The sequence below is a fragment of the Heliangelus exortis genome, chromosome 4, assembly GCF_036169615.1.
Source record: "Heliangelus exortis chromosome 4, bHelExo1.hap1, whole genome shotgun sequence".
NCBI lineage: Eukaryota > Metazoa > Chordata > Aves > Apodiformes > Trochilidae > Heliangelus > Heliangelus exortis.
The window spans coordinates 34,611,966-34,624,929 of record NC_092425.1 but is presented as its reverse complement, the minus strand read 5'-3'; the positions used below and the strand labels follow the sequence as shown (position 1 = coordinate 34,624,929).

The 12,964-nt window shown below is 37.4% G+C and overlaps 1 protein-coding gene across 3 annotated transcripts in view; it reads left to right on the top strand.

Moving 5' to 3' along the window:
• Positions 1–12,964, top strand: part of RBPJ (recombination signal binding protein for immunoglobulin kappa J region) — a 141,819-nt gene that overhangs the window by 112,944 nt on the left and 15,911 nt on the right. For all 3 annotated transcript variants that reach the window (XM_071743798.1, XM_071743797.1, XM_071743796.1), the window contains exons 2-3: positions 1,671–1,709; positions 4,720–4,815. In XM_071743798.1, the coding sequence (XP_071599899.1) occupies positions 1,671–1,709; positions 4,720–4,815 (135 nt within the window). The remainder of the gene's footprint in view (positions 1–1,670; positions 1,710–4,719; positions 4,816–12,964) is intronic.

Here is a 12,964-nt window from a genome sequence, read left to right as displayed (position 1 = left end):
ATCCTCTGCCAGATGTAATGATCCTGGGTCTTCTGGGGAGAGCAGTAACTGCATGGATAGACCCGTGGGGGGTATGTACACCCTCACATTCTGTTATCCAGGGAAAATCAGAGGCACAGGGTGTGCTTGGGAGGTGAAGCTGGCAGATCCTGAACAGTTGAGTGGTAGAAGCAGAAGGGCTTCAGGGTATAACTTTCCTGCTGCCAGACTACAGAGCTGCTTGCATTTTTTAGTTACCTTTCTTAATTACAAATAGGACAATGTAGTGATATGTGCAACAGAGGAAAATGAAATACATGTCCAATAGGCCTCAAAATTTTAAATTTATTCTTCTATGTAGAGTGGACTACAGTACTTTAGAAGATTAATTTCTCAAGTCTTCAAAAAAAATAACTTCAAAATTTGCTGAATGTTCTTGTCACTGTCTTTTTTAGGAGAGTGCTATCTGCTTAACTATACAAATGGCAATAGCTATGTATTTTTCCTTTGTAGATTTCTAGGATTGCTCAAATGAAACTGGAACTTATCAAATGAAGTTATCTCACCAGCTGTGGGAGAGTTCAGAACAGATCCATTTCACAAGCCAGGGGAATTTCTTGTCACATCATTTAATGAGGAAATTCTTGTCCTAGGGAGCCTCCAACACTGTTGTAGGGCAATGTAAAGAGAAGGTTTTTTTAGAAAGATTTGTCAATTTATCAACAAGTTTGGCAAGTCATATTTATGAACATTGTCAGGAGGAGAAGCACAATCTCTTATGCCTTAGTTTATTTTTAGATAGAATGGTGTTAAGCTAAACCTGCTTTTTTTTTTTCTCTGTTTTTTTTTCTTCATCCTTTTGTCTTGTGGTTATAGTTCCTTAACAGATTGAGCAGATGTACATAGCAGATGTACGTTGCTGGGTACAGCTTTGCCTTCTCCAGGTTTTTTACCTGTCCATTTTGCTTTAATCTGAAGATGCTTTTGTTCATGAAAATGTTTCTGTTCTGTGTAATTTCAGTGTCTTATGTAAATACTTTTGTGGGAAGTCTTAACTTAGTGTGAAGAGTGTACTCTCTCCAGAATGATGTTAAAGCACTGAATGAAGCACAGCTGTCTCAAAACAGTTCATAGCTAAAGTTATTAGATGTATAGCAGAATCTTTATGGATCATTCTTTGGTATGTTCTACAAGAGAGACATTTTTATAAATCTTTACCAGCACATATGAAAAACATTGTCATTCTTTTTCTAAGAAGTCAGTAAGGACAAAGAGATTTCTGAGAAATTGTCCTGATGGGAAGCATTCACTGTGATTTGTCAGCTCAGAGATAAGTCTATTAATTTCTGTATGTACATAATAACTGCTCTTTGTGTGCACTTCTGGTTAGTGCTATGGCAGAGATCTTTTGTTTATTTACATACCTGTGAAATCTGAACTTTTCCAAAGAAAGTAAATGTTACTTTAGCAGAGAAAGTTATCTAGTGTTGTAATAAAAAAAAGCCTCTGCTATTGTGGGAATAGCAGTTGCAAGGAGGGGGTTGATATTAGAATAGTAATGTATTCAGGAAATTAAAAAAAGACACCAAATTCCAATAAATTTTCAAAAGTTGTAAGGTTGCGATAGTATTTGACTGTAAACAACACTTTTGGTTTAAATGAGCTAATTTTTTAAAATTTTTTTTTGTCAGGAAATTTGGAGAGCGACCTCAACCGAAACGGCTTACCAGGTGAGCATTAAACAAATTCTAGTTTTGACCATTTTCTGAAGTTAGCGAATTAAAATTTGTGGATTGCTAATCCTTGAATTTTAAGTATCAGAGCTTTAAAACTACTGTATGCAATCAGCAGACACAAGTAAAATTTTTAAGAGCAAATGGCTTGTTTTTAATATGATACTCAAAATACATTTTATAAGTGGTACTAACTTCACATATCAGTTATTGTGGATTATTCAGTAGAATGGGAATCTGCTTAGTTTTAAGACACCAGGAATGAGCTGGATTTCTTTTCTTGGGCAAAAGTGTCTTATGAGGTGTTTTTTACCACCAAAATTCATCTGTTACGTTACTGCACTCAAGCAGCAGGTAAGAACAAAATGAACACAGGGCTATCAAGAAATGATCTGTAACTGATTTTTGGTGAAACCTAAATGGTCAGAAATAGCATCAAATAGGACCACCAAGTCAATGCATTCTGAAAAGGTTTTGGAGTGACTGGACTACCGTGCCTGAATTGGTCCTGGTCTCCCTGGGGAGTATTTATGTCAGAAGCTGTTAAGTAGTCACTATTTTTTCAAACTGTTTTAACACAATCTGTGCAAATATGTGTTATTCTGTGCCACAAACTGTACCCATTTCAAAAAGGACTGAATTTAAGGTTCACTGCTTGCAGTGCAAAAGATTGTTTTTATACATTTGTGTGGCAATAGTGCTGTATAAAGACATGGAAAAACATTGCCACTGTGTGCTACTTCAGTTTGTAGTGAAGTTATGATGCCTAATGTACAGGTGAGAGGGAGCATTGAAATATTGTGTGGGGGATATGTTTCATTGCATTTCTGGATAAGCTTCAGGTCAGCTTGTGGCATTGTTGTGCTTCGTTTCAATGCAAAATTGATCTATACTGTCTTAAAAGTAATTAAACATTGCTGTATCCTGTTGGCCTACCTGTTTGCTGGGCTATTTAAGATAGTCAGTTGTAAGTAATAAGCTGTTTTCCATCTTGAGCAGTAGCACTTCTTAGCATCACCTCAAAATTCTGGGTAGAATTTATCTTCTACGATTTAAAAAGAACAACAAAAGTAATGACTGTTCAGTGTAAGGCCTTTTAACTAAGTTGTCTGTTACCTACACTCACTCTAAATTTCATGTGCAGGAATGTAGCTACTAGATGTGCCAGGTACATTTTCCTGTGAGTACATTGTAGGCATCTGGCAACTGCTACCCATCCATTAAAGCAGTGACTTCTAAACCTGTTCTGTGTTGGTGGAGGCTGGAAACAAGCAACCAGACTTTTTTCCTCTGAAGGGAAAATTCTGAAACAGAAAAAACTGTCACAGGATTTTTTTTAGGAGTAATGATTTGTCTGCCTAATGCTGTGTAATGTATCTGTAAACCCTAAAATCCAGTTAGTTCAGTTCCTGGAAATTTAGTCTACTTTTTTTGTACGAAGGCAGTCCTGTTTGTCTATTCATTGTGCATGCTGCAACAGAAGAACACTACATTGTTCATACTGTGCTAGTTGTTCTTAGATGTAAACTATAAAAGTACTACCCTTGTGGTGGAGACTTTTAAGATTTAATAATGTAAAATGTCATGTAAGAACTGTAGTGGTTATGTGTGGTTTTTATCAGTGGGAGAAGTTGGAGGGGAACATTCCAAGTTTCCACTAGAGCTTACACTGTATATGTCCCCTGTAGCAATAGAGCAATAGGAAAGGCAAAATTTCTTCCTTCTAGAATGCTAAGTAAACAGATTGATAGCACCTAGTGTTTTTCTGCAGGTGTTGCAGGTTTTGAGTGGTTTGTTTTTTTTTTTTTTTAGTGGTAGTGAAGCCAAAACTTTTTAGATCGAGTTACTCTGAATTTAAGGCAGTAATCTAAGTCTTTTCTCTTAATATCCTGCTGTTTACAGAGAAAATCCAGCACACTGCTCACTGTCTTAGGCATGACAAATGCAAGAATTAACAAAACATAAAAAAAAACCCACAGCAAAGCTGTGTTGTTGTCCAAGACCACCACCACCCACTCCTCTGTGAAACTGTATGAGATTTCTTTTGGAAAAGGACTTGTCAACAGAACAGGGCTTTTTCTCTACTGTCTTTTTCCACTGGAAGCATTTGGTTTTCTAGACCTGTCCCAAGGGAATTTGAAAATTGGGTGTGGTTTAAAAAAAAAAAAAAAAAAAAGTTTCATCTGTAGGGTTGATCTCTTCGTATAACTTCCTCTTAAATGGACAATTTGTTGCTCTGGTTGATGATTTTGAAGATGAGTGCATTGGTGGGCATTCAACCTGCAAAAGCTCCTCAGGGACTTTAAAGTTCCTGTCAGCAGTTCAACACAGCTAAAGCCTAGGGTGTTGAATTTGGCATGCTGCTTAGTGAGCAGTTAGATTATTACAGCAGAATGATAGGGTGTATTGTTCTCTTACTTCTCTCAAGGAACTGCTATTGGTGTGTTTGAGGTAATGATAGCTTTTATAGGACATCTGTCACTACAGTGATAATGAGTGATAGAAAAGCTAATTTTTAAATTTTTTTTTTTTTCCTAATTGCATGTGGGAAGTAGAGGCTTTCTCTAGAAAACTAGATGAAATAGTAAGCTGAAGAATTTTAACTTAGTGTCTTCACAAAACTTTTCTATAAGCTTTGCATTGTTTTAGCTAATAGATGTTTCTTATCAATTTGTCATTAAAGAGACAATATTGACATATTGACTTAGTGAAGTGTGTACTAATAAAATATATGTGGCATAGTACTTATAAAATCAAACTTTGAACATGGGGTAATGATTTGCATTGTTCTGTTTTAAATCATGTAATTGCTGCATTTTTTGTGGAAAATGTAGGGATTCTAAGTGACCACAAACCCCTACGGCTAACTTCATGCAAGATAGTTACTTCTTTTTGCTGTGTAATTGTCATAAAACCCCAAACCCCCTCATCTTTACCTTATAATTACCTTATAATCAGAAATAAAACCAAAAGAACTTCCAAAGCTTATTTTGTCTTTCAATTTTAGGGAAGCAATGCGAAATTACCTAAAGGAGCGAGGGGATCAAACAGTGCTAATACTCCATGCAAAAGTTGCTCAGAAATCATATGGGAATGAAAAAAGGTAAGTCTGTCTTCATTCCTGGCTTTCCTCTACAGATCCCAGAAGGGGAAACTATAGTGTGTGGTCTGCTGTATAGTATATTGCAGAATTCCTCAGGTTGGACTATAGTCTGAAGAAATGGAAAACAAAAAAGGTTTTGTAAATAATTTAATAAGGTAACAAATGCTTTACTGGAGACATTCAGTGTAGTGGTGCAAGTTTATACCAACAGGTTCTCTATCTGTGGGTCTGGATTATGTTCCACTGAATGAAAATTGCTTTAATTGTAAATTTTCCATTTTATGTCTGGGCACAGCAGACAAGTATGCTGTGTATCTGCTATTTAACTATACATCCCTTTTCCTTACTGTCATGCTTAAATGTAGAAGGGCTGCAATGCAAAGCCTTACTAGGAGTAAATGATCACTTGAAACCTTTGCAACAAACTCAACAGGAAGAAAGATTTATCATGACAAAATAGGGATCTTTGATCATTATCTTCTCAGGTTGTATGGTCATTCAAGTTAACAAATAAATGTGGATGAGTTAAGCAGATTACTCCCAAAAAATGAGGGGTGCATCTGTAGAGAACGTGACTTTCTGAATAGTGCATCTGTAACTTAATTTTCTTCTGGGGTCAGAGCAGTTCTTGAGGGCAGGAATGTTTTGCAAAGCTATCCTGTCTATCATTACTTGGGAGAAAAAATGCATCAAGAGAAAATAAAAAGGTCTCGTATGTAATTTGATAATTATAAGTTTCATTACTGTTTGGAAACCTCACATAGGTGCTCTGACAAACACAAGGTGCAGCTTGACACTGTTTGCTACCAGTTTCTGAAAGCTCCTGTGTGCATTTCGTAGCATTGCCATGGATTCCTATTCCCTTGAATATATATCTGTGCTTCACATACTTGCTAAAGTTGCTGTGGCACATACATGACCTAAGCACTGGTAATGTTTGATGCACTACCCATAGTATGTAAGAATGTTTGTAATAGTGTTTGATGCACTACTTTGAAAAGCTTGCTAACTGGAATTAGGCATTCTTTTACCACTTTGGATTTGGTGAGTTTGGTTCAGTTGCCTATCTCAGTGCAGTTGCACTTGTTCATGAAAGGGTTCTCCAATTCACCTCTTCAGTGTGTCAAATGAATGTAGAGAATTTTGGAGGTTTGCAAAAGACAATTAGGGTAATGTTTAGGTTAAACATTAGGAAGAAATTCTTCAGTGTGAGAGTGATGGTGAGACACTGGCACAGGTTGCCCAAGGAAATTGCTGCCCACTCCCTGGACGTGTTCAAGGCCAGGTTGGATGGGGCTTTGAGCAACCTGGTCTGGTGGGAGGTGTCCCTGCCCATGCAGGGGGTTGGAACTGGATGATCTTTAGGGGCCTTTCCAACCCAAACTATCCTGTGATTTTGTGATAATCTGGTTAATTTTTGATACAGAAAGAGTAAACTAACTTGCATTATCTTTGTAACTAAAAATTCAAAATACAAAAGGAATGATTTCTTAAGTGTGATACGTATTTCAAGTAAATATAGAACCCCCCCAAAAAACCCCTAAACAAACTTCTGCCTTTTGTTGCAGTCTTTATACCTTGTTTGCTGTGGGGTCATGGAAGGTACTTATTAATAAACAATTGAAAGGTTAGCACAGTAACTACCTTTAAGTGTCTTGAAGAAGCTTGGTAGATTGGGAAATACTGTGTTGAAAACTCACTATAGACAGTACAGATCTCACACAGTGTGCTCTGGTGTAAATAGAAATTGCAGGTTGTTCCCATATGGATGGAGATTTTCTGGGTTAATTTGAGAGCGTTCTTGATACTTGTCCCAAAATAACAGCAAAGAAAGGAGGCTTCTTTCTTTTGAGTGGACTCTTTTTTATTAGCCTTGCTCTTCCCAAAGTTACTGTTACTGAGTTCAGTTAAGAAGTCAGGAGGTAAGAAGGTCAGGGATGGATTTGAGTTGAATTGAAGACTTTACATATGGCTTCCTCTGGGATAGCTGTCATTTTTGAAAGGCACTCTGGTGATATTTAGTCCTGATGAGTGGGGGTGTTTGGCTTATGCTTGTATTTTTTCCATATTTACCATTCACTGAGACTTCTCTCTTAGGAGGTTGAACAGTGTGAACATTGATCAGTTGAAAGCACTGAAGTGTTTTGGATTCCAAGACATAGTTCATCAAAGAGTGTGAGCCAGATTGGTATTTGTGAGTTACATGGTGTTCTGAGTTTAAACATTATCACTACTGATAAGCCTGAGAATGCTCTAGCTGCATCTTGTTTTACAGATGGTAGTGAAGGAGCTCCTGTCATATCTGCTCAAGTACTGTCACCAAATGGAGTGTGTCTTCCCTCTGCTTAATGCTCTTGTTATGGAGTGTGTAGGCTTTTCCAGGGATTACCCCATGGCTTCACTGGTTCATCCTTAGCACTCTAGAACTTTAGGATTTTCCATTTGTTTGTTGTTACTGTATTGAATTCTCTAGTAGATGTTAGTTTTTTGAGCTCCTGAGAAGGAAAGAAGACTGCTGAGGAGTTTCATGCTCAGAACAATGTGGGACCATCTTAGAATAGACCAACAGATACAAAGGAAAAGCTTCCCTGCTATTGTCACCCTGAACATAAATAAAAGCAGCTGGTACACACCTTGAAATCCTCCTGAAAGCAGAGACTTGATCCTCTGACCAAAATTGATCCTCTGACCTTTTCTGGCTAATACCAGTTCCAGTGCTAACCTCATTTAAAATTGCCCATGGTTTTACTTATACTGATCACAGATTCTTGGAAGATGCACTGGAGGAGAAGCACAGAGAGCCTTTTCTGACAAACTACAAGTCCACAACAAAATGTTGTAGAGACACACTAAATGCATGGAGCATTTGCAGAGACCTGGTATCCCAAAATGTTACCCTGTCACTGAGCTTTATATCAGCAGGGAGGAAGAACTGAGTGCAGCTCTAAGAAGGACATTCCTGGTTGCTGTACTTACAGTAATGAAAGAGTTCACAGAGTTGATCCCTAACAGATCTTGTGGTTTTTTGATCAAGTTGGTAGAAGTTTACCTCATGGAAGAATGTCCTGTATTCCTTTGCTACTCTTAGAGCAAGGAATTATCAGTCTGCTCATGGCATAGAGAAGAAGTATTAAGAGAATATGTTATAAATCCAGTGAGGAAATTACTTCCCACTGTTTTTACTTCTACTGAAGATCCTCAACAAACTCAGAAGAAGCAGCCTTACTCTACAACATAATTTTACTTTGTTAAAGATCACATTAATACTTCAGAAGAATTTTTACATTCTATTCAGTCTTACTTCAGTTTTGTGATTAAAGAAAGAAGAGTTAAATCAAAGGACAAAGGAAGAGTATTTTTCTTTTTGTCACCAAACAATGTCCTGCCTTACTTTTCCCATCAATAACACTGGGAAATTTACCTGAACTACTTCACTTATTATGGGGAGCTGATTTTCTCTTTATAATTACCTGAAAGCCAGCCTCTCACATAGCATTTACATTGCTATTTACATTGGAAATGTTTTATTAATGATAGAACCTGTTTCCAGTAGTTATTTTATACATATCAAAGACATTTTCTTTAGTTCCTTATGGAAATAGAAATATGAGGATTCTCATGGTTTATTCACACTATATTGGATAGAAAATTTGTAGTTAATCTCTTGCATACATGATTTCCTGGGATTGTAAATATTAAATACAAAGCTTCCACACTGTCTGTATCTGAAGTGTAAAAGTGGCACATCAGAAAATCCGTTCAGATTTTGAATGTCCAGGATTTATTACAGCTTCATAATTTTAACCAAACTTAAAATTGTTTCGGGTTCAAAAGGTTCTTTCTTTGTTCGGTAACTAAGAGGTTTTCAAGGTTTTTCTCAGTGTTCAAATTTAAGAAGAGTGCCTTACTTACTGTGGCTTGTTTTCATCAAGGAGTTAAAACTTGTTTCTTAATAGTCTTCATTGCCATCTAGTGGCCATAGTTATTCAGAGGACCTGTTTTAGAATAAAGTAGAAAAAGGATATGAAAAAAGTTTGGGAATTTTTGTTTTCTTGAGTTCTGGCCAGTAAGATAAACATGAAAGATTATATGAGAAAGAAAGGTAAATGTGTGATGGTTTCTTTATGCTGTTTATACCCACTTGGAATACAAGAGGTTTGGATTCTTTTTTGTTTATTTTCCCTAATAAAGGTTGTTATTTTTAGTTGGTGTATAATTTCTTCATGGGAAATAGCTTATGATTGTTGAGAATAAAATTAGCAGGGTACATTTATTAACACTGGAAGGATCTTGCATCATCATTCAAGTTGGAATGTTCTGAAGCTGACTTGCTATATGGTGTGGGTTTTTTTGGCAATCTGAGTTTCTTTCTAGAAGATCAACTCTTGAATAAATACATCTGTTACTTGAAATTTCTTCCTTAAAACATTACACTGCCTAACCTTAGAGTTAGTTCATAACCCCCATCTGAAAGCTATTGTTCATAGGGGATCCCTGTAACATTTGCACTATTTGGGCTGGTAAGGTGGAGTGGGATTCCTGAACAGTACAAGAACATGATCATTGCCCTTGCTTGATCCCTTTGCCAGTTTAACAACTGTGCTGCTTCTTACCCACTTGCTTCCTTCCCACCCACAAATGTGTGTCTGTATGTGTATATATATATATAAATACATATATATTATATATTATATATTACAATACAACCACAATTGTCTGCAATTGAAATTTTCTCAATGTAATGTTAAAGCTGTCACTTCTTGCTTTGTTTTAGTCTTCTCTTTTCCTAAAACATGCTGAAAGTTACAGCAATCAGTAGATGAGCCTCAGAATAGAATTTTAAGAATAGCTATGGTATTTACATCTGGATGAATAAGGCATATAAATTAGATTGGTCATGGAGAAAGTAGATATGCACCTTGTATACTTCAGCATGAATATTACTGTTTTGACCATTGTCATTGCACTGCCTTCCTCACAAACATAAGTCCTCTGAAGGTAATTTTTCCTCTAGGATAAAGAAGCATTTGAAGGAAATTAGGTCACGTCATCTGTGCAGTTTGAAATAAATGCAGTTCAAAAGTAGGGAATGCATTCCTGGTTTTGAGATCAAAAAATTGTAGTAGGAAGAGGAGGATCTAATTGACATATGACAGAAATTTGTGGTGTTTTCAAATACATTCCTACTGCATCATTCAGGAGCTTCATGAAGAAATCTGAAGTAGAGGTCAGGTAGCCAGAGATAAGAAGCAAAAGGCATAATAGTGAGCAAAAAGGGAATACATAGCATTTGCTGTTTCATAACATTTATTACTGCTTACTCTTTTTCTGTGCATGGTAGAATCATAGAATCATAGAATTGGCTGGGTTGAAAGGGACCTCAGAGATCATCAAGTCCAACCCTTGATCCACTACTGCTGCAGTTACCAGCCCATGGCACTGAGTGCCACATCCAGTCTCTTTATAAATATCTCCAGGGACGGAGAATCCACCACTTCCCGGGGCAGCCCATTCCAATCTCTGATCATCCTCTCCGTAAAGAAATTATTTCTGATGTCCAACCTAAACCTCTCCTGGCACAACTTGAGACCGTGCCCTCTTGTCTTGCTGAGAGTTGCCTGGGAAAAGAGACCAACCCCCCCCTGGCTCCAACCTCCTTTCAGGGAGTTGTAGAGAGTGATGAGGTCTCCCCTGAGCCTCCTCTTCTCCAGGCTGAACACCCCCAGCTCCCTCAGCCTCTCCTCATAGGATCTGTGCTAGAGTCCCTTCACCAGCCCAGTTGCCTCCTTTGGACCTGCTCCAGCACCTCAATCTCCTTCCTGAACTGAGGGGCCCAGAACTGGACACAGGACTCAAGCTGTGGCCTCACCAGCACTGAGTACAGGGGCAGAATCACTTCCCTGGACCTGCTGGCCACACTGTTCCTGAGCCAGGCCAGGATGCCATTGGCCTTCTTGGCCACCTGGGCACACTGCTGGCTCATGTTCAGCTTCCTGTCAATCCATGGAGATTTTGAATTTTCAGAACTTTTATTCTCATCATAGAATTGTTCAGGTTGGAAGGGATCATCCAGTTCCAACACCCCTGTATGGGCAGGGACACCTCCCACCAGACCAGGGTGCTCAAGGCTCCATCCAGCCTGGCCTTGGAGGGCCATGGAGGGGGCATCCACAGCTTCCCTGGGCAACCTGTTCCAGTGTCTCACCACCCTCACAGGGAAGAATTTTTTCCTAATGTCCAACCTAAATCTCCCCTCTTCAAGTTTTAAGCCATTGCCCTTTGTCCTTTTGCTACACACCCAAGCCTTACTCCAGATTTCTTGTAAACCCCCTTCAAAGATTCTTACAGCTATAAAGTTAAAATAACCCATTCTCATGTCAGATAATTACAGATTTTGGCTTTATGATTCATGGCTGAACTGTTAGAAGTATTTTCTTGTGCTGCTACTGTGAAAGTGTTGTTTTATTTTTGAGACAGTTGTTAGTCTGGTTTCTTAAGCTGACAGTTCCATCAGGAAATAAATGCTTTACAAATTGAAAAGCTTTTACCTGTTGCCTTGGTTCTTTGTGTTCTGCATTTTCAAGTGGAAGAAAAAAAATTCCAGAGCTTCTGTTTGACCCATAATTACCCCAAAGGATAAAATACAAATATTTAAAACTGATGCAAGAAGCACATGAAAAAATGTATGCTGTTCAACTTTGAATATGTTGCTTCTCCAAGTAGATTCTGTTAATTCATCATTCCATATCTATCTAAATTCATGTGCTTTAGAACTGCGTGAAGGCAATAAAAAGAACAAATAATCAGTGTGCTGGAATGGATTATCCTTGTAGGGAGAATATGTAATTTGTCTCTATTTGTTTAGAATTTTAGAAACTAATTTGTTCAGAAGTTTAAAAAGCGATCAACTTCACAAATTAATGGGCTTCTTAAACATGCAGATCTTTTGATGTCATGTAATGAGCCAATTTCTACAAACTCTTTTGGAGGAACTTTTTTTTTCAAGCCAGAGCATGGTAGTTTTGAAAGACTTCCATAGATGTTTTAAGCAGCATACTATGATATCATCAGTTTTGTTGTGCTTTAAAAAGAGTGAAATTTAGTGGAAAAAAAAATCACTGTGGATTTATTGACAATACAGAAAGCTTTGGGTTTTTTTGTTTTTTGTTTTTTTTTTTTTTTTGTCTGCAGGGAATGATTTGGGGTCATTATCATAACGACTGAGACATTTTGAATTGCAGTAAAACTTAAATTTTGGTTGTTAATTTCTGTAGCAAAGAATTTTCATTAATTGTGTGCATCAACTTACACTATTACAGATCTTTGCATTTATTTGAATGGATTCTTAGTATTTACATTTTGTTATTTTGTGATTATTAACTTAGGGCTTTAGAATCATAGAATGATTTGGATTGGAAGGGACCTTAAAGATCATGGAGTTCCAACCCCCCTGCACGGGCAGGGGTACCTCCCACCAGACCAGATTGCTCAGGACCTGTCTGACTTGGCCTTGAAGACTTCCAGGGAGGGGGCAACCAAAACCTCTCTTGGCAACCTGTGCCAGTGTCCACCACCCTCATACTAAAGAATTTTCTCTTAATATAATATCTAATATAAATCTCTCCAAGTTTTAATTTCATCTATTAGGAAATGTGTTACTTAGAAAAGCGTTTTATATCTGTTAAATAAAGTAAATAATTTTGCTGAATAGGTGAGATAAATAAGTGTATTAGACTTGATTTTCATACTAATGCTGACTTCCACTACTTGAGGCTTATATGGTATTTTACAGTTGTCCCCAACTAAACTAAAGCCAAATTAAAATAAATGAATAAATTCTTCCTGCTTAGCCATATAAGGTAGGAATTCTGTTGTAGTGCCAAGTTAACTACTGCTCTTTATTTGAAATAAATAGAACAAATAAAATATCTTTGCCCTTCATGCTTCCTTATCTACCTTTCAACTGAATGTACTCATTCTGCTTTAGGCTGGGTCTTAACTAAATGAGGATAAAAACACACTGCAGCTGTTGGCTAAACTAAACCTAAAAGGGATTAGGAGTTTTGTTTAATAATTTGCAGAAACTTGTAGACCAATACACTGCGTTATGATGCAGCATTTAATTTTGAACGTGTTGCTGTGAGTAACA